Genomic DNA, 22,632 nt, shown 5'->3' with positions numbered 1-22,632 from the left:
GTGATCATCAGGCAGAATTGGAGCCAGGTTGACTTTCCCAAAGCCAGAAGCTGTATATTGTGCATTAAATATGCTTTTATGGGAATGAGGATTGGAAGAAACCAGAATCAGTAGAGAAGGAAGTAAAAGAGTACCTGACTCATATGAACTTTTTCTTCAGTGATTATATGACATCATTTTAACAAAAGCTTTTCATATATAGTAATATATACCACTTAAAATTTGCTTAATTTAATAAGATTGAGGAAGTGCAACACTTTTTTAAAAAGGTATTGTATTAACTAGAGGATAATTACTTTACAATATTATGATGGCCTCTGCCGTACATCAGCATGAATTGGCCATAGGCACACCTGTGTCCTCTCCCTCCTGAACCCACCTCCCACCTCCCTCCCCACCCCGTCCGTCCTGCATCATCATACATCAAACTCCCACTTGCTGTCTCTTTTACATATGATAATATATATGTTTCAATGCTATTCTCTCAAATCATCCCACTTTCTCCTTCTCCTACTGTGTCCAAAAGTCTGTTCTTTAGGTCTGTGTCTCCTTTGCTGCCTTACATGTAGATCATCAGTACCATCTGTCTAGATCCCATATACATGCATTAGTATACATTATTTGTGTTTTTCTTTCTGACTTACTTCGTTCTGTATAATAGGTTCCAGGTTCATCCACCTCATTAGAACTGTCTCAAATGTGTTCTTTTTAATAGCTAACACTCCACTGTGTATGTGTACCACAACTTCCTTATCCATTCATCTGTCGATGGACATCTAGGTTGCTTCCATGGCCTAGCTATCATAAATAGTGCTAGTGCAACGCTTTATGTTAACTGTCAGTCTCAGGGGACTGAGCTGTTGGGTCATATATCACTGGAGATGCTGCAGGGGTAGGTTTGTGACCAAGGAGGTAGCAGCATTTTTGAAGAGGGCCTTGGTGCTTCTGGTTCTGTGACTGTATTAAGTGTGCCCTTTGCCCTTAGCTACAGATTTGACCCAGCTTATTATTTAGCACTTGTTTCCAGTCTCTTGTCACCATGAATTCTAAGGCTGGTTAGGCATAATATATTTAGATATTCTCTTGGTTGTTACTGACTTGTTTGACTGGTTAGTTTTTGTTTAAGTCCTTTTTTCTATATAGTGGATCACAATATTCCCCCTCCATGGGTTTTCATTATCTTGAAATCCAGTTTACTCATTTTTCTTTTCCTTACCTAGAAACATTTTTTTTTCATAGTTTATTTGTTCTGGTGACTCATTCATTCAATAAATATTTATAGAGTATCTATTAGGTACTTTACTCTCAATAAATCAGAATAAGATATAATTACATGTAATTATAATTCAAGGAAGAAGATAAATAGAAGAAAGAACAAAAGCTCTCCTTTTGGAAAGGAGAGCTCAGATCCAGTTGAGGGGGATCAGAGACTAGGATTTTTGTGATTTTTTTCCTCCTTAAGAGGCAAGAACCATAATATGTTCTTGATGAAAGCAAGTCAAAGCATACTGTTTTTTGACTGAGGCATTTCCGTGGGACATGGTGCTAAGAATAATTTGAAAAGGGTTGGAATTCTGAATGGACTCTTACAGATGCTTGTAGATGGTACAGGAGAAGAGAAAAATCAAAGTGCCAGAGTTCCCATTGCTGATGGTTTCCCTGAGTAACAGAGGCAAAAACTGCTGCACAGTCCACGGAACCCTGGGAAGACAGAGGTGGCAAGGGGCTGAGTTTAATCTAATCTGAATTTCATAAGAATTGAAATTTTTTTTTCTTTCTTGCTAGTTTTCTAATCAGTGTTCAGTTGTTCAGTCATGCCGACTCCGTGGCCCCGTGGACGGTAGCCCGCCAGGCTTCCCTGACCATGGGATTCTCCAGGCAAGAATACTAGGGTTGCCATTTCCTTCTCCAGGGGATCTTCACAACCCAGGGAAAGAGCCCTCATCTCTGGTGTGTCTTGTATTGGCAGGCAGATTCTTTACCACTAGCGCCACCTGGGAAGCCCAGTTTTCTAATAAGCTTCCATGTAACTTAAAACCTAACATCTTCATTGGGAGAAGGCAATGGCACTCCACTCCAGTACTCTTGCCTGGAAAATCCCATGGACGGAGAAGCCTGGTGGGCTGCAGTCCTTGGGGTCGCTAAGAGTCGGACACGACTGAAGTGACTTAGCAGCAGCAGCAGCAATATCTATATTGATGACCTCTGGTTGAGGTAGTCTCCAGGGCAGCCTCATACAGAAAAATCAGGAGAGATGTTTTATTTAAGCTTGCTTTACTCAGTAAACCAGTGAAGAGGAATGAAAGGAAGAATTGAGGAATAACTTCTAGAAGGGAGTTGGGATTTTTTTACATAATTGCTAGGACCTGGGGCAGCCTGGCAGTGTGGTGAAAATAGGTACTACTATTTTATCTCCCAACTATTGTAGTTGCAGTTTTACTTATGCTTATATGATTGATTGCTTCCTTTATCAAACTGAAAACATAGCATGAAAACATTTTGTTTGCCATTTCAACTAATTTTAATAGGTTGAGAGGTTTTTTTTTTAATCTACAGCACACTTTATAGCTACTATTGATATTTTACTCCATAGTTTCAGTTGACTTTGTTCAAGTTGTATGAAATAGCAGTTTGTACTGTTTCATTTTACCAACACTTAGTAGCCTTGGTTTTTCTTCACTTTCTGCCATAAGGGTGCTGTCATCTGCATATCTGAGGTTATTAATATTTCTCCCGTCAATGTTGATTCCAGCTTGTGCTTCTTCCAGCCCAGCATTTCTCATGATGTACTCTGCATACAAGTTAAATAAGCAGGGTGACAATATACAGCCTTGACGTACTCCTTTTCCTATTTGGAACCAGTCTGTTATTCCATGTCCAATTCTAACTGCTTCCTGACCTGCAGAAGGTTTCTCAAGAGGCAGGTCAAGTGGTCTGGTATTCCCATCTCTTTCAGAATTTTCCACAGTTTATTGTGATCCACACAGTCAAAGGCTTTGGCATAATCAATAAAGCAGAAATAGATGTTTTTTTGGAACTCTTTTGCTTTTTCGATGATCCAGCAGATGTTGGCAGTTTGATCTCTGGTTCCTCTGCCTTTTCTAAAACCAGCTTGAACATCTGGAAGTTCATGGTTCACGTATTGCTGAAGCCTGGCTTGGAGAATTTTGAACACTACTTTACCAGCGTGTGAGATGAGTGCAATTGTGCAGTAGTTTGAGCATTCTTTGGCATTGCCTTTCTTTGGGATTGGAATGAAAACTGATCTTTTCCAGTCCTGTGGGCACTGCTGAGTTTTCCAAATTTGCTGGCATATTGAGTGCAGGACTTTCACAGCATCATCTTTCAGGATTTGAAATAGCTCAACTGTAATTCCATCACCACTAGCTTTGTTCGTAGTGATGACTTCGTAAGGCCCACCTGCCTTCACATTCCAGGATGTCTGGCTCTAGGTGAGTGTGAGTGATCTGGGTTGTGAAGATATTTTTTGTACAGTTCTTCTGTGTATTCTTGCCACCTCTTCTTAATATCTTCTGCTTCTGTTAGGTCCATACCATTTCTGTCCTTTATTGAGCCCAAATTGAGCCAATTTGCATGAAATGTTCCCTTGGTATCTCTGATTTTCTTGAAGAGATCTCTAGTCTTTCCCATTCTACTGTTTTCCTCTATTTCTTTGCATTGATCTCTGAGGAAGGCTTTCTTATTTCTCCTTGCTATTCTTTGGAACTCTGCATTCAAATGGGTATATCTTTCCTTTTCTTCTTTGCTTTTCACTTCCCTTCTTTTCACAGCTATTTGTAAGGCCTCCTCAGACAGCCATTTTGCGTTTTTGCATTTCTTTTTCTTGGGGATGGTCTTGCTCCCTGTCTGTTGTACAATGTCACAAACCTCTGTCCATAATTCATCAGGCACTCTGTCTATCAGATCTAGTCCCTTAAATCTATTTCTCACTTCCACTGTATAGTCATAAGGGATTTGATTTAGGTCATACCTGAATGGTCTAGAGGTTTTCTCCACTTTCTTCAATTTAAGTCTGAATTTGGCAATAAAGAGTTCATGATCTGAGCCACAGTCTTAAAGCTTAAAGCTTAACATTCGGAAAACTAATATCATGGCATCTGGTCCCATCACTTCATGGCAAATAGATGGGAAAACAGTGGAAACAGTGGCTGACTTTATTTTTCTGTGCTCCAAAATCACTGTGGATGGTGATTGCAGCCATGAAATTAAAAGACGCTTACTCCTTGGAAGAAAAGTTATGACCAACCTAGATAGCATATTAAAAAGCAGAGACATTACTTTGTCAACAAAGGTCTGTCAAGTCAAGGCTATGGTTTTTCCAGTAGTCATGTATGGATGTGAGAGTTGGACTACAAAGAAAGCTGAGCGCTGAAGAATTGATGCTTTTGAACTGTGGTGTTGAAGACTCTTGAGAGTCCCTTGGACTTCAAGGTGATCCAGCCAGTCCATCCTAAAGGAGATCAGTCCCGGGTGTTCATTGGAGGGACTGATGTTGAAGCTGAAACTTCAATACTTTGGCCACCTGATGCAGAGAGCTGACTCATTGGAAAAGACCCTGATGCTGGGAAGGATTGAGGGCAGGAGGAGAAGGGGACGATAGAGGATGAGATGGTTGAATGACATCACCAACACAATGGACATGGGTTTGGGTGGACTCCAGGAGTTGGTGATGGACAGGGAGGACTAGCGTGCTTCGGTTCATGGGGTCGCAAAGAGTCAGACACGACTGAACGACTGAACTAAACTGAGTAGCCTTGGTTATTTTCACTGGGTGTTCAAGGCATTGTTTATCAGGAGATTTGTGGTTTAAGGAAATTAGGCGAGTAATAAATATTTCCGGGTGTTGCTCAGAGGTATTTACTGACCGGGGTATTGTCTGTGGAATGCCTTTTTGTATTTACCTTTGCTTCCAGGAATTGCATTTTTATGGAATTGTTAGCGCCTTTTATTGGTTCTTTGAACATACGCACGTACAGCTATCTCCCTGTGGGGCCATACTAGTTTCTCAAGAAGAAATATTTAACTAATGAAAATGAGGATAGATGCTTTCATAGTTATTTATGTTAGAATCTGTAAATAGGGGAGGGGGCTTCCTAGCTGGTACTATATATTCATCTTTTATTGTTTACCTTTTTTATCCCTTTTCTTCCCCAATTCTATTCAATTTGATCTAGATCAAAGAGTACGTTACTAATAGATGACATAGGATAATTAGCAAAATAATCTGTAGTCAGGTTATTATAGGCTATCATTATAGGCTTTCTGTAGTTACTTGTCAGAGTCTAATGACCTTAAGCATCAGTGATAAGGTGTATTCTGAACTTCCTAATGATGAAGGAAGAAAAGAATTGCATTGAAAAGTTGATTATTAACAGTCTCTTCTGTCTTAGACTATTAATTGGTGAGAAGGTGGCAGGGAGAAATGCATCAATATTTTCCCAGAATTTACAGCATTAATATTTTCTAAGGTTAATTTCAAGATATAAAAGTCAAAAGAAGACCCATGAGAGAACTTCTTGAGGTTTGTGCAAAATGGAAGAGAATGGTAGATAAGAAGGAGCCTTAGGGAAGTAAAAGTGAGGCTGAAGGAGAAAACAAGGAGACATGCGGACATAATTAATGAAAAATAATAGGTGGTTAAAAGAGGGAGTAGCTGAGAAGCTTCTGGGATGGGTTAGATAGTCTATAAGTTGACAACATATAATGCTGATTTTCAACAAATTAGAGGGAAATTCAGACGACTGGGTGCTTCTCTCTCAATAGATTTTTCTCTATCATAAGATTCTACTTTTCTCTTAAACACTGTTTTGTATTCATGCAGTTTTAGTCACATTAGTGGGGGAGATGCTGTCTTGTTATATATTAGTTGGTGGGTTGTCAAGGTTAATAGTGACTGAGTGTAATTAAAATCTGTCTGCATTAAGTTACCACTTTTTTCTCTGTCATTTATTTCCATTAATAAACTAAAGCAAGGAGTGTTTGAACTGTGAAAGACCTAATAACTGGTTTCTTTATGATGTTAAGTGTATTAACAAAGACCACTAGCTAGGCCTAAATTATATTAGGAATTAGATCACACTCTGGTTTATAAATTCATATTTTTTCCTTCATTTCAGTACCCATGTTTCATTTCAAGTAAGTTTGGAGACTTTGGGTTCATTTGTTTAAGCGCCAAATCAACTTTTTCTGAACTTTTGTTTTTCAGTCTTTTGTTCATGGAAGACAAAGTTAAGCGGCATGCTTGTAGTCTTAAGGATTAGAGCAAGTAGTCATAAGCATCTGACATTCTCTTCATATTTTATTAACCTACCATACTCACCCCACCCCGCCACCAATTAACTTCTGTCTTAGTTTTCAATATTCAGCAGTCTTAACTTTAAACTTACATACAGCAGTTCTCTGCACTCAAATCTTTCCACCAGAAGTTTCTCTAACAGCAGAGCAATATGGATGTATAAAATTTAAAAGAGCTTAATACAAGGCTGGAATGTATTTGAATTCTTATGATTTACTTTAAGTTTTGTGCACTTGTTTATGGTATCTGTATCTCTGTTACTATAAAAATACTATTTCTTATCAAGTAAAATTGATACTGCTGAAATATGCCTCAGTCTAGAGGCATCAAGGAAAAGCTCGGAGAAGGGGACATCTGAGCTACAGTCTGAAGGATGAGCAGAAGAAGTAAGCAAGCAAAGAGGGGAATGTATTCCAGGCAGAGGGAAGAATGTAGCAAAATCTAAGAAATAATATGATCAAACCTGTCAATCCTAAAGGAAATCAACCCTAAATATTCATTGGAAGGACTGATGCTAAAGCTCCAATACTTTGGCTACCTGAATGCGTAGAGCCAACTCATTGGAAAAGACCCTGATGGTGGGAAAGAGTCAAGGCAGAAGGAGAACGGGCGACAGAGGATGAGATGTTAGATAGTATCACCAACTCAACGGACATGAATTTTGAACAAACTCTGGGAGATAGTGGAGGACAGAGGAGCCTGGCGTGCTGCAGTCCATGGGGTCACAAAGAATGAGACACAACTTAGCAGTTGAACAACAACAAGAGACAAGGTGGCCTAGCTTATTGGAAATACAAATTTTAGAATAACAAAATTCATCTGCAGTTGAAGTACATAGTCTCTGTCACTAAATGTTGTCATTTTCCCAAGGGAAAGAAAGTGCTTGTGATGCGAGCATTGGTCAGGAGTGGAGAAAAACTACTTCCAGCTAATGGCAAAAAGTCAACCTACTAAACAGAATTGTCCTTGCACCTTTAGTGATGACATTTTGTAAGACAGCAAAACAGGAAAAGTGCTTATAGTACTTTGCAGATCTTAGCGTCTAAATGTGTGATGGAATTCTTCGTTTTTTTATTTAGATATTAATATTGATGTTGTGTTCTAGTTAGTGAGACCTAAGGATTCCTCCCAACACGCCTGTGTGACAGCTCCTCAGCCTGCCAAGACAAATGCACATATAAGAACCTCTGGTGACGTCACCTTATCTTACTTTGTTGTGGTTCAGTCGCTCAGTCGTGATTGACTGACTGTGACTCCATGCACTGCAGCACGCCAGGCATCCCTGTGCTTCACCATCTCCTGGAGTTTGCTCAAATACATGTCCATTGAGTCAGTGATGCCGTCCAACCATCTCATCCTGTGTTGTCCCCTTCGCCTCCTGCTTTCTATCTTTCGCAGCATCAGGGTCTTTTCCAATGAGTTTGCTCTTCACATCAGGTGGCCAAAGTATTGGAGCTTCAGCATCAGCCCTTCCAGTGAATATTCAGGACTGATTTCCTTTAGGATTGACTGGTTTGATCTCCTTGCTGTCCAATGGACTCTCAAGAGTCTTCTCCAACACCACAGTTCAAAAGCATCAATTCTTCGGCATTTAGCTTTCTTTGTGGTCCAACTCTCATATCTGTACATGACTACTGGAAAAACCACAGCTTTAACTGTGTGGACTATTGTTGGCAAAGTAATGTCTCTGTTTTTTAATATGCTATCTAGGTTTGTCATAGCTTTTCTTCGAAGAAGGAAGTGTCTTTTAATTTCATGACTGCAGTCATCTTCCACAGTGATTTTGGAGCCCAAGGAAATAAAGTCTGTCACTGTTTTCATTGTTTCCCCATCTATTTGCCATGAAGTGATGGGACCAGATGACATGATCTTAGTTTTTTGAATGTTGAGTTTTAAACCAGCTTTTTCACTTTCCTCTTTCACCTTTATCAAGAGGCTCTTTAGTTCCTCTTCACTTTCTGCCATAAGGGTGGTGTCATCTGAATATCTAATGTTTTTGATATTTCTCTCAGTAATCTTGATTCCAGCTTGTGCTTCATCCAGCCAGGCATTTCACATGATGTACACTGCATATAAGTTAAATAAGCAGACTGACAGTATACAGCCTTGACGTACTCCTTTCCCAAGTTTGAACCAGTCCGTTGTGCCATGTCAATGTCTTCCTGTTGCTTCTTGACCTGTATACAGGGGATATAAGACCTTAGGACCAAGCACCTCCCCAGTTGACCACAATGAGTACCTAGATTGAAATCATGGTCCAGATAGTTTACACATTATCATGCTATGTCATGCATACTGTTTACAGTGTTCCTGAGATGGGTGGGGAGGACTGACGTACATTAGCCAGTGGTGAGCACTACTGTTGGCATTCCAGGTATGCTTGTCACGTATAAGCACATGTGCCTGTCAGCCAAGCCAGATTCCCAAAGTATAACTTTTCCACCTGTCCACTTTGCAATAAGACACATTTTATACTACTTAAGCTATTCTGTGAAAGATTTATCTGCTGGCTAAAGGCTTTTTCCAAGGTGAAGGCCCTGAAAGTGGTCTTTAAGCAGCAAATGGTGTTCACTCTTACTGTTTTCTGTGGATGCCGGTTCTCCGGTTCAGCCACAGTGTAGGCTTTGACTTGTCTGCCCTCTAGTGGACATGTGGTTAAATTAACCAGTGTATCCTGGCTTTAGGAAAAGTACCTAATTTTTCTTTTGGCTTTCCAAATTTTAGTCTTTTTTCTTTTTTAGCCTCTGTTCCCTTAAAGAATTTTTAATTACCACCAAAGCAGAATATTTATAATTTTTTCTACTTTCTAAGATTCTGATAAATCCCCTCCCTGGCTTCCTCCTAGGATCAGATCTAGACTGCTGCGCTCTGCTCTTTGCCGCTTACCTCAAGGCAAGCCCTGGGTTTCAGCTCAGCGGGCCAGATGACCAGCAGCCGAGTGTGTCAACATATTCCCCCTGTTCGTTCCTCTTGTCCCTGTCTCACATGCTCTGCCAGCCTCTGTGCCTCTTCCGACATTCCTCTTCCCTCAGGATTGGACTCAGAGCTCACTTGTTCCTGTGAACTCTGGACCCGTGGTGATAGCACACTTTCTAAACTCCAGTGACATGTATTTCCTGTGCCATACATTTACACTGTACTTGTTGTGTCATTATTTCCAATATAACAGCCTTATCACTTCAGGCAGATAAACTCCAGCATAGTATTATCTCATATTTCTTTGTATCTCTGATGGACTCTAGCAGCTCTGAATGAATTAGTTTTTTATTTATGCAGGAGACCCAGGTTCGATTCCTGGGTCAGGAAGATCCGCTGGGGAAGGGATAGGCTACCCTCTCCAGTATTCTTCGGCTTCCCTTGTGGCTCAGCTGGTAAAGAATCCCCCTGCAATGAGGGAGACCTGGGTTCGACCCCTGGGTTGGGAAGATCCCCTGGAGAAGGGAAAGGCTACCCACTCCAGTTTGGGCCAGTCCAGTTTTGGTCTGGACTGTATAGTCCATGGGGTCGAAAAGAGTCGGACACGACTGAGTGACTTTCACTACTACTACATTCAGAGATACTGAGTAACGTGACTCTGTCTTTTCCCCTGTTGATGGCTTAGAATGATGTCTAGATTTAAATATAAATATTAACAAAATAGCAATGTATTTCCCCCTAACCAAAACTGACAGCAGTACGTCTGTTTTAAATATTCTATTTTCTTTTTGGTCAGAACCATTAACAGTATTTATCAACTTCTTATTTTGGAAATGACTAGAAATTTGAAAACAATCATGCTTAGTTAGTTTAGTAATGTTTGATAAGTAATCAGTGTTGTTTCATTACTCTTCTGCTTTTGTTCTTTGACCTCATTTCTGAACAATGTTTCAACTGAATAACTTTGGTTGATCATAGTTTAATTCTTTATGTCCATAAACAATTTAAAGGTTTAATATAAAAAGACTCTTCATAAGTGGATTTTATTTAGCTTCCCTGGGTGTTATCAATGCCTTTTATAGTTTAAATTCCTTGTGGAGGAATGGTAATCACATGTAACAGATGACTAGTAATAAGAGCAGAAGGCAAGCCAAGCAATTGGGGTATAGCTAGCAGCACACACAAACAAGAGAACAGATTATAGAGGCACTGCCTCCAAGGTGAAGCCGAGATCAGAGTCAAGAATTTTAAACCAAAGTTTAGAGAGCAGAGGAGATGTTGAAGTGGTATTCAGAATATTTAGCAACTAGCATGGCATAGCTATCAACCAATCAGAATAGGCAGGGGTCAGACCTCGAGGTCCTCCGCGTTGCCTAGCACTAATCTGATTGTTGAAAAGCTATGACAAACCTAGACAGCACATTAAAAAGCAGAGACATTGCTTTGCCAACAAAGGTCTGTATAGTCAAAGCTATGGTTTTTTCCGGTAGTCATGTATAGATATGAGAGTTGGACCAGGAGAATTGGACCATAAAGAAAGCTGAGCGCTGAAGAATTGATGCTTTTGAACTGTGGTGTTGGAGAAGACTCTTGAGAGTCCCTTGGATTGCAAGGAGATCAAACCAGTCAATCCTAAAGGAAATCAGTCCTGAATATTCACTGGAAGGGCTGATGCTGAAGCTGAAGCTCCAATACTTTGGCCACGTGATGCAAAGAACTGACTCATTAGAAAAGACCCTGATGCTGGGAAAGATAGAAGGCAGGAGGAGAAGGGGATGCCAGAGGACGAGATGGTTCGATGGCATCCCAGTCTCAATGGACATGAGTTTAAGCAAGCTCCGGGAGTTGGTGATGGACAGGGAAGCCTGGCGTCCTGCAGTGCATGGGGTCGCAAAGAGTCAGACACAACAGAGTGAACTGAACTGAATTGAATCTGATTGTTGCTGGATTATGAAACATTCTGAGGGGCTCTAGGCAGCCACTGTTTACCATTCGGTATTTCAGCATGTAAGCAGTTAGTACAGTTGTACCACTATGTCCTGGCTGAGCATAAGACCATATGTCCATATTGAGACCTCAGCTACAGTGAAGGAAATGGATCAAATATGAGGTCTTCAAAGAGTGGGATGTGAAGTTTCACTTTAATAGTAAGAAGCAGAATCTGGACAGGGAGATAAAGACAAGGTCTAAGACCCCTCTTGGTGTACCTGGCATATTCCTGTCATGCAAGAAGAGCAGTTTCTTCTGGTAGAAGGTTTATTTGTCCTTCCCAGACAGAATCGTGACTCTGCTGCTTACTCTTAGGTTACTTTGAGCAAATCATCTCACTTCCATGAAGCAGTTTCTTCAGCTGAAAAGTAATTGTTAATCATGCCTGTGCTGCATTTATCCTAGCTTGCTTCAAATGAGATGATAGTCATGAAAAGACTTTAAATTATGGAGCAGCACAGAGACAGAGTCTTATCTTTTGATGGATGCTGCTTGCTCTCTACCCCATGTTTAAGCACTCTTCTTGGATTGACAAACCAAGGATATGAGCAATAATTTAATGGAGATGAGGCACATGATATATTGAGTTAACCTAAGGTGGAGGCCTAATTTTGCCACTTACCGGTTACCATACCTTGAGCAATACTTATTATTTCATCTAGTATCCTCTGAGCATCTTCTGTGTGACTGCCACTCTGCAAACGTAGTTCTGCCCTTACAGAGCTTACAGTCTAGGACAGGAGCCACAGATCTTTCTGGAGAGCTGAGTTCCCGTCATCACTGGTCTCCCTGGCACCTGGCATGGCACAGTTACCTGGAGAGGGTAGTAGCTTTGTGTACCCTGAACTTTTTGATATTTTTCCAAACCTTTAAAGACAAATGTTTTCAATCTAAACTGCTTGTCAGTTATCAGGAGCTTTGAAAATGTGCAGGTCCTAGGGCCCCACACCTCATGGTGGGCTGGTACATGTTAAAAAATGTGTTTTCCGGGTAAGGGCTACTTTGTAACATTTGCTGATATTCCTAGTTAAAAAAAAAAAAAAAAATCCCACCATAGCCAATATCAAGCTACCAGTGTGAGTCTCATAAGATCCCTAAAAATCTTCACAGTTGGCTCCAGCACAGCACTGACTTCACCTCAGGGCTGTAGGCATGAGGCCTGGAGATTTGTGTTATTGAAAAACTTCTGAATGGAGCCAGAGTTAAGGACCAGTGACCTGTGAAGTTTCTGTATTGCATGCTTGTCAAATGTGACAGGTTCAGAACATGATAAGACTTGTTGCTTTTTCAAACCAAGTAGCCTCAAGGAGTCGGATCTCTGTGATAGAAAAAACAGTCTAGCAACTCTGAAATTATGGCAAGTGGGGGGGTGCAGGTGGGGTTAAGTTGCCTGTATTAAATAAAAAATTTAAGTAGAATAAGGATTATAAACAAAAGGCATCCAGTGACAGCTCCACACCCAGAGCTCGGGTTTTCTAGTGCGCAGTGAGTGACTGTACCTCGTCAGCTAGCTGTTGACCAAAGACTTGGTGTTCTTCAGAAGCAAAGTCACATTAGCCAAATTCTAATCAAGCTGGCTTTCTTATCACTGAAGAAGTACCTCATTAACCATTCCAATTGTGATTCATAGGTATTTGTATTTGAAAGGAATTCAAAGGAAATACTTGAGAAATAGTAGGTGTCTCACAGAGGTTTTCTATTGCTTGAAATCATGGGCAATAAAGTTTATTTAGAGCTTTTTAAAACGTGTCATGATGACAGCATAGTGTGGCTTTGATTTCAGAAATAAGGATTGCACTGTGTTCTGGCTTCCTTATTTTTACTGTAATATGTCTTACGTCTCCCTGAAATATGACTAGTTTGAATCTCTGTTTTGGTTCTTCATCCCAGCAAGTGTCACACATCTCAATTTAAAACAAAGTCATCTTATATTGGGACTGCTGATTTGATGAGGTTTGAGCTCCTTACAAACCAGCTTCTCAGATGTAAGTGCCCAGGTTATTCATTCTGGTCCTAGACAGTAGAGTGTGTGTGTGTGTGTGTGTGTGTGTGTGTGTGTGTGTGAATGGCCACACTTTCAGGTCCTTTCTTATCTTCAGAGAGCATACTTCGTTATAGACACCAGACTATAAAGTTGGTCCTAGACAGTAGTGTGTGTGTGTGTGTGTGTGTGTGTGTGTGTGTGCGCGCGTGCGCTTTCAGGTCCTTTCTTATCTTCAGAGAGCATACTTCGTTATAGACACCAGACTATAAAGTTATCCATATGGCCTTCCATGCATCTTGTACTGAATAGGAATCATCTTCTTTATTCTCTTCTCTCCTGGATATCTCTGTGGCCCTAGCCTTTAGAAGTTCTACTTCATTAACTCTTTAACTGCCTTTTTCTTGTCCTGTTCATTTTGCCTGCATACTTATTGCTAGTCATCGGTTGATTGTCATTGAGAGGGTTGATTAAAGATGACTATGAAGTCTTTGCTGTTTCCCCCACTGAGAGATAGTCTAATTCCCCTCCCCTTGAATCTGGGCTCGACCTCTTTAATACACCAGCAGAGTATGGCAGAAGTGACACTGTGCCAGCTCTGTGCCTAGCCTCCTGGAGTTCTAAGCCCCCATGCGAACAGACCAACCCTGAGGCCCTAATGGACTTTGACAAGGCCCGATCCATAGGCATTCTAGTTGACTTTCCACTTGAGCCCAGCTTAAGTCCTCCAGGCTAAGATGTCAGGCTTATGCATGAAGCTGCTTGGACTCCCACTTAGCCCGTCTTCCAGTTAAATACCACCAGAGTAGCACTGAGTGAACTTTAGCAGTACTATGTGGAGCAGAAGAATCACCTAGCTAAATACTGCTTGAAGTTCTGACCCATGAAATATAATAAATTAGTGGTTTGTTATAAAGCAATAGATAACCCAAACATGATTCCATCCCCATCTTCTTTCTCTCTTGTTTCTTAGAGAGAATCTAAGCCTTCTCTTACCAGTAGCCAAGTGGCAATATGGTGCCCTATTTCCTCCTCAAGCGTATATCCTTCACATTTGCTTCTTTCAAAAGCCAGAAGCAGGATTTCCCTGATTTCAAAGCTCATGTCCACTCTTAGAAAGACTACTAGATTATTTTTTCCTGTCTGACATATACCCTCAGTTTTTTCCCAGGGACAGAAGTGACGGATGGATAATCTGAAGTCCAGTTAATGAATAATCCACAACCACTTTTTGTGACCCTAGGACTGTTATCTTAATGTTCTACCCTTATGGACTCGTGACATCAGTATTACCTGATAGCCTTAACCTCCAGAACCCATCCTTTTGTTCCAGGAATTCACAGCTGCTCACCATTCCCTACACGTCCAGATTCTTACTCCTCTTTCTGTTCCTTTTGCCAACTCTTCTGCCTGAAATACTCTTCCTCCTATCTTCCATCTAACACAAACCCACTATTCAAGCCTAGCCTGAAAATTAACTTCTGTGAAGCATATCCAAGCCCCATAGTCAGTCATCTCCTGCCGTGTTGTTTCTAGAGCACTTTGTATATCCTCTGCTGTAAGCCAAATGACATATAATTTTTGGCTTATGGAACTGTCTCCCCTACTACAATATGAACTATCCAAGGATAAGGGCAATTCTGCTTACTTTTAATTCCTGGTGCCTAGTACCTAACACATCATAGGTGGTCAATTAATGTGGAATGAATGAATGAATGAATATATAAACGAGAGCAAGTGAATGATTCTCTCTGCTTAACCAAAGGAAAAGCCTAAGGTATTACTTCCAGATCTTCATCACAGACTAACTCCTGAGCAACAAAAACTGTTCTATTAACCGACTAAGGGCAAAACATAGCTGGCATAGTCCTTACTAGCTAAGAATGCACAGCCAATTAGCTCCGCGTTTGCATTGTTTAGTTCACTGCTCCAATCATGCATTCATTCACCTCTTTATCGAGTTCCATGTGCACACAGGGCATTGTGCTAAACACAAGGTGAGATGCGAAGGGAAAATAAGGCAGATTACAGTTTGATAATGAAACGTAAAACAAGAGCCCAACGGTAACCCAGAGACAAATCTCAGTAGTGCCATAGGAAGCATGCACAGTAACTGTAAGGTTTGGAGGGAGGCAGACAGCCTCTCAGTAAGATGATAACAGAAGCATCATGAACTACTGACTTTGAAAGCCAGCTTTTAAGGTTGCAGAAGGATCTAGGAGGGTGGGGAAGGGCCTTCCACGATGATGAAACAACATGGACCTTTGAAAAATGATGAATGAATCCACTTGGATTGGAGTGTAAAGAATTTTGGTATGAGAAATGTAAAGAATCTTGGACCATAAAGGTTGGGAAATTACTGCTTAACACCTACCTAGCCTGGTGTTTTTCAAGGCTAGCAGCACTTCCAGCCTACTTCTCAACAAATATGACTTAGATGCTTATGTTCTTTTTCAAACATCTTTTACTTAAGTGACCTACTTTTGTGTTCAGGTATTAAGAAGATTAATAAGAATGTATTAACTTATCAATTCTTACTTAGTGGTTCCTGAATACCCTAAAATTATGTATTATATTTTAATTGAAGCATAGTTTATATACAGCATTATATTATCCAAGTGTACCACATGGTGATTCAATATATTTATAGATTACACTTCATTTACAGTAATTACAAAATAATGGCTATATTTCCCTGTGCTGTCCAATATATTCTTTTTATTCATTATACACAGTACTTTGTATCTCTTAATCCCATACATCTATCTTGCCCACTCTGTTCCCTCTCTCTCCACTGGTAACCACCAGTTTGTATTTTATATCTGTGAGTCTGTTTCTGTTCTAAGCATTCATTTATTTTATTTTTTTAGGTTCCACGTGTAGATGATAACATGGAGTATTTGGTTTTCTCTAACTTATTTCACTGAGCATAATACCCTCCAGGTCTATCCATGTTGTTGCAAAATGGCAGAATTTCATTCTTTTTTATGCCTGAGCATGGACAGAGGAGCCTGGCAGGTTACAGTCCATGGGGTCACAGAGTCAGACACAACTTAGCAAGTAAACAACAACAACAGTATTCCATTTATTACATTATATATACATATATACACACACACACACACACACACACACACACACACACACACACACACACACACACACACACACACACACACACACACACACGGCACATCTTTATCCATTCATCTGTTGACGGAAACATAGGTTGAGTCCATATCTTGGCTATTATAAATAATGCTGCTGCTGTGGACATTGGGGTGCATGTATCTTTTTGAATTAGTGTTTTCTGAATATCCTAAAATTAAATGCATATTCAGAATCTCACATCATATTGTTTATAGGTCAATTTTTTCTTTAGAACATCAGGAAGAAATTGTACTCTTTAAATAAAAACTGCTTAACAATAGTACTCTAGAATATTTTTTAAAAAGTCAACAAACATGTGTTTAATCATTTAATTATTTCGTTCTCCTTACACATCAAAAATGATTCTATCTACTTAGAAGAACTGATAGTTATGTCTACACTTTTCTCCTGGTGTTTTCTAATATTCTGAGCACACTGACTATTTGCATTTTTTTCTTTTTTTTTTTTTTTACCAACAATATGTCGTTATTTGACAAGATAGGTGGTTTTATATGGTCTAGTGTATGCACTTGTTACAATAGAATGGTAAGCATTCTCCCTTTAGCTACCGTTTAACTGCCGCCATTCACGGTAACTGTGTTACCTGATCATTAATCTTGCTGAATAAGCAGTGTTGCATCTTTGTATTTTTGGCAGTGAATTCCATTGAAATAAGCATAATTGAACACTTTCTTCATTTTTTTTTTAAAAATCCCATTTTACCTTGCCTTGACATATTGAGTATTTTTCCCTAAGCCTCTTTTTCCAAGTAAGATGAAAGGGAAGCAAATAATTCATTGGCCTGACTATTGTAAAACTATCTAAAAAAGAAAAAAAAAAGTCATTTGGGGATCTTGTGTTAGAAACACTGTTCTGGCTTACTTTTTTTCTGTGCAAAAGGAATTTTCCACGCCTTTGGCACTATTTTAAAGTGTAGACGTCATAAAAGAAAGATGACAAAAGGATATTGTTGTATTATAATCCTTGAGAAAAGTTACACTTTCTTCTGCAGTTCCCTTCCCACCCCCTGTCCTGGGGTTGGGGTACCAAAGGCAGATTTTTAGTTTAGAGGCAGCTATTTATAGCAGAAATATAGGCCCGAGTTCAAATTGTGACTCCCATCATTTATTGGCTTTGTGACATTTAGCAAGCCCCACGGTGTTGTGGTACACATTAAATAAAATAATGTATAAATTATCTGGCCTGTAGTGGTATTAAATAAATGTTAGTTCACCTCTGTAGATGTAACTGGTTTTGGCTCTTTGCACCCTCCAAGGAAGCATAGTTCCCTCAGGCTCCAAAATCTAACATTTGTATTTGCTTATGAGTCTTTTCATTTTCATTCTCGCAGACTTTCCAGGTTCTGACTATTGACTCTAGAGACGATTGGTTCTTTTAAACACTGTTCTTCACTTCCCAAAAGGCATCCTTCTAAACCTAAAATTTCCCCTATAGGCAGAGTGTAATATACCATGACACCCTCCCTGTCCTCCCTCTGAGGGTATGATCTTTGCTGTCTCCTGCTGTTTGTACAAGATAATGGGCATACCTCAAATCAATAATGAAAATAAAATGAGAATAAAAGTTACAGCGCTGGCTGTTGCTGCCCAGGAATGGAGGCAGGATGACGTAGAGGTAATGGGGATGGTTCCATAAACTGAAAATGTGGGCGACTTACCAGAAGACAATACTCATATTGTTTGAGTTGTTTTTCTCCTATTTTTGTGTTTGCCAAATAGGGCAAAAGTGACCAGAGTGCAAATATGAAATGTCAGAGAGGAAATTTAAAGACAAAGTTAACACCTCAATATCATTCTCTCATCTTTTCTCACGCTTTTCCTTCATGTTGCTATTCTTGTCTCCATGAAGAGCTATATAATATCTTAACATATAATAATTCCTAACCTAAGTCAGAGTGAATGATATCCTTTTTCAGTGTGTTGGGAGGCAGTATTTTATCAGTTTTAATTCTAGCTTACCACATGAGTTTCCTTGAGCAATTTCTTTCCTTTTTGTGAATTTCAGTTTCTGTAAAATATTCATATTTCATTGAGCCTAAATCGCTATGACACCTCAATTATTTCATGTGCCACTATAAAATATAAATATTGCGATTAAATGATGATTCATTGCTTTTTAGTTGCATTGATTGTAGATTTATGTGTATGTGTCAGAATTGGTGAAAACTAGGGTATGATCAACCTTCTCAGTTTATAAGGAATAAGTTGGACAGTGTACTTAAAAGTATTGAGCAAGGCACCTGGAATGTTATAAATATTCAGTAAGTAATAGTTCATTAAGGTGATGGTGCTGTGATCAAGAGAACTTTTCAAAATGGTGTTCATTATTTAGGTTGTTCTTTGGGGATCAGAGTCGTTAATAGGTCACCTCGATGAGATTTGTTGGTGAAAGTCAGAATGCCCACTCATTTTAATTGAAAGTAACATAACATCTCCAGTTAGTTTTCAGAGATATTCTCTTCATTATGAATACTTTGTTATTAAAAAATTTGTAGGCTATTGTTAAAGTTTCCTCCAGGAATACATTCTGTTGATATATATTATATCAACCCAGTGGGTTGGTTGAAGTCACTTTTTATGGAGAGAATTTAGTTTAAGTACAGACCATCAGTGAGATACTCCCTACATGTAAAACTTAATAAAAGTGCATTCATTAGTATTATGATATGGGACCTCAGATTTTAAGTAATTTTTTTCTCATTTTCCTCTCTCTACAGGAGGCAGACAGTGGGGAGGAGGAATGCCGATCACAGCCCAGGAGGTATGTTTGTTCATTACATCCTATAGCATTTCTATAGTGCTTTTTCTCTAATTCTTTCTCAGACTTGTCAGATGATTTTGTCCTGGTTTTCCAAGATGCTTAGTTGGTGTCTCAGAATGGAATTGCTTTAAGAATCCCGTTACTGACTCAGATTTTAAGTGGTGGACTGCATTATGTTGTACACATGAAACTAATGTAATTATCATATGTCACGTATACCTCAATATATAAATTAACTAATTAACTTAATTAAATAGTAGATTTCTCTTTTTTATTTTTTTTAACCAGAAAGGCCAGTACTGGCCTAGCTTTGACGCAAGTCTGTAAAACTATCTTAGGTAATGAAAAAGCAAATTTTCCTTACCTAACTAAAGAACATTTCAGCCTTCAGTTTTGTCCTTATGTTTGTCATTCATTTTGATGGGTTTTGGTGGTTTTTTAGAGATTGGTTAATATGAAGGATATACTAATTAGCTTGTGTGTGCGTGCTCGATTGGTTCAGTCGTGTCTGACTCTTTGCAGCCCTTTGGACTATAGCCCGCCCGGTTCCTCTGTCCAGGCACTTCTCTGGGCAGGTGGAGCGGGTGGCCATGCCCTCCTCCGCTAAGTAACTTACCCAGTCTTTTAAAATACAGTGAAACAAAAAAATAATAATAATTTAAAAAATAAGTAAATAAATAAAATAAAATACAGTGAAACTTTTTTTTGCCCTCTCATGAAATAGTGGGCATGTTATAAGGATACCAATACTTGCTGGCATTAAAAGAAAAGAATTATGAGAGATATCTAGGATGTATATAATAACATTTCTGTTATCTTCTTTAAAATGCTTTTTATGGATATATTAAAGATTTAATAATAGTTCACTGAAATCCTTAAAAATTTGAAAGTCTGTAGCACTGTCAATGTTGTAATGCAACAAACTATATTTTATATGATATTTTAGTTTCTCAAGACTGCATAGAATTCTACTTTCTTTCTTGTTATAAGTACATTATTATACTGTGACCCAATAGAGTATATCTTTTGTATGAAATAAGTGCCTTTTAAAAATATTCGTTTAAACATCTGTGAAATAAAATTTTTTTAATCAACTCACTTGAGGACATTATGCTAAGTGAAAAAACCCAGTCCCAAAAGGACACATACTGTATGATTCCACCTATCTGAGATACCTAAGGTAGTCAGATTCTCAGAGATGAAAAGTAGAATGTTGGTTGCCAGGGTCTGGTAGAGGATGGATGAGGAATTATTGCTTAATGGGTACAAAGTTTCATTTTTGGAGGAGAAAAAGTTCTTGAGATGGATGGTAGTGTTAGTTGCACAACAGTGTGAATTACTTAATCCCCTGTACATTTAAAAATAGTTAAGAAGGCAAGTTCTATGTTATATGTAGTTTACCATATTTAAAAAACAAATGATCTATTCCTACCCACTAAGTCCTTTTTATGATAGCTAATTCTGGTGATATGTTGTCTTTCACAGAAGATAGGCATAAAAATATCATAACACAGTTCTGGAACTGAAAATCAGGTTATGTATTATTACCTTTTTGGTAAAAATATAAATGGATGAAATTCAGTTCCAGTCTTTCCTTTTACATATTTATGAACTCACTGCTTTTCATCTTCTTATGTCCTGACCCAGTTTGCTGACTGGAGAATAAACAAAGCCATGTAACATGCCAATATTCAGCCGTTTTGACTTCCAAATGGCTGTCTCATGAGTCAGCCTAATAAAATTTCAAGGTAATACATATTCTCAGTTGTGTCTGACTCTTTGTGACCCTGTGGACTGTAGCCCACCAGGTTCCCCTGTCCATAGGATTTTCCAGGCAAGAATACCAGAGTGGGGTGCTATGCCCTCCTCCAGGGGATCTTCCTGCTGCAGAGATCAAACCTGTGTCTCCTGCATTGCAGGCAGATTCTTTTCCACTGGGGCTTCCCTGGTGGCTCAGAAGGTAAAGCATCTGCCTGCAGTGTGGGAGACCCAGGTCGGGAAGATCCCCTGGAGAAGGAAATGGCACCCCACTCCTACTCTTGTCTGGAAAATCCCATGGACAGAGGAGCCTGGTAGGCTACAGTCCATGGGTTCCGCAAAGAGTCGGACATGACTGAGCGAATTCACTTTCTTTCTTTCTTTCTTTTCCACTAGTGCCACCTGGGAACCTCCAAGGTAATAAAAGTGAGCAAAAGGAAGATACCATTGAAATAAATCTTTGAAATCCCAAGATACCTTTTTTAAGATAATTAGTTGTGGAAGGAAATAAAGTACCTTAGATCTAAATTTAGAAAATATTTTAATTATAGTAGAATTCTCTCATTTCTGTATATATCAACTGTAAGTAAGTAGGTTTGCTACTTCAAACCTAGCAATGAAAGTTTTGTAGCAGGTGAGGAAGAGAGAGAGAGAGAGCAAGCAGTGTGGGCCAGAGGAATATCTATCAGAAAATATCCAGTAAGTTCTGGGTCTTGGATAAATGGGGTAGGTAGGAGAACGGAAGAGCATTCCATACACAGGAGGATGGGGAGGTGGGAGGATATGCCCAGAAGTATGGAAGTAGGTACTAATGTGTTGCAAGGGCAATAAGAAGACCATCATTCATATCTTAAGAGTGGATCAACTTTGATTTGGTAGATCTTTGTCTAAAAGAATGCATGACTGCTGGATAAGAGTCTGGCAGTGTTATGCAGTATGAGAGGAGGCAGGAGAATGAGCTAGAAAGCCGTTGCAGGCAGATGGCTAGAGGTGGGTAGTCACCTCCCTAACTGATAGCAGCGTGAAGACAGAAACTGTGTCTTTTATCTCAGCATCTGCAGCAATTAGCCTGTAGTTGGCACTCAATAAATGCTCATTAAATGAATGAACAGGAATAGAAGATTGGTTGATATCTTTACTAGAAATGGTGTAGTTGAAAAAGAAAGAGTTCACCTTTGCACATGTGAAACAACAGGGTGTCAAGTGGAAGTAGCTTAAAGAGGGCTGAAAGAAAACATAGAATTTAAGGTGTAATTTCAAATGGTGGTGGTTTAGTTACTAAATCATGTCTGACTCTTGTCACTGCCCACCAGGCTTCTCTGTCCATGGCATTTTTCAGGCAAGAATACTGAAGTGGGTTGCCATTTCTTTCTCCAGGGAATCTTCCTGACCCAGGAACCAAACCCAGGTCTCCTACATTGCAGGCACATTTTTGCATTGCAGGTGGATTCTTTACCAACTAAACTATGAGGGAAGCCCTAATTTCACATGGTACCATGTTACTAATGCATTCATTTTGTAGACACATCTTTCTTCCAGATCTCTGTCTCTGGTACCTCATCAAGTTTTCCTTCTCTTGCCTTTGGGCTGTTTCTTTTTTACTTTTGAGATATGACTTCATTTCAGCCTGCTTAGTGAAATAATTTATGTATGGATTTAAATACCATAGTGACAATAAATACTACTTTGCCCATCTTTTGCTGTGGAAAGGAAACAGGTGTACTTCTACCTGAGTGTGTGT

The 22,632-nt window shown here is 39.4% G+C and overlaps 1 protein-coding gene across 4 annotated transcripts in view; it reads left to right on the top strand.

Annotated features, from left to right (window-relative positions):
* SSH2 (slingshot protein phosphatase 2) overlaps positions 1-22,632 on the top strand; it is a 229,106-nt gene that overhangs the window by 80,038 nt on the left and 126,436 nt on the right. For all 4 annotated transcript variants that reach the window (XM_043903264.1, XM_043903261.1, XM_043903260.1 and 1 more), the window contains one exon: positions 19,090-19,133. In XM_043903264.1, coding sequence (XP_043759199.1) covers positions 19,090-19,133 — 44 coding nt within the window. The remainder of the gene's footprint in view (positions 1-19,089; positions 19,134-22,632) is intronic.

This window comes from Cervus elaphus, chromosome 5 (genome assembly GCF_910594005.1).
Source record: "Cervus elaphus chromosome 5, mCerEla1.1, whole genome shotgun sequence".
Classification (NCBI taxonomy): Eukaryota; Metazoa; Chordata; class Mammalia; order Artiodactyla; family Cervidae; genus Cervus; species Cervus elaphus.
Note: the sequence above shows the minus strand (reverse complement) of the source record. Positions and strands in the feature narration are given on the sequence as shown.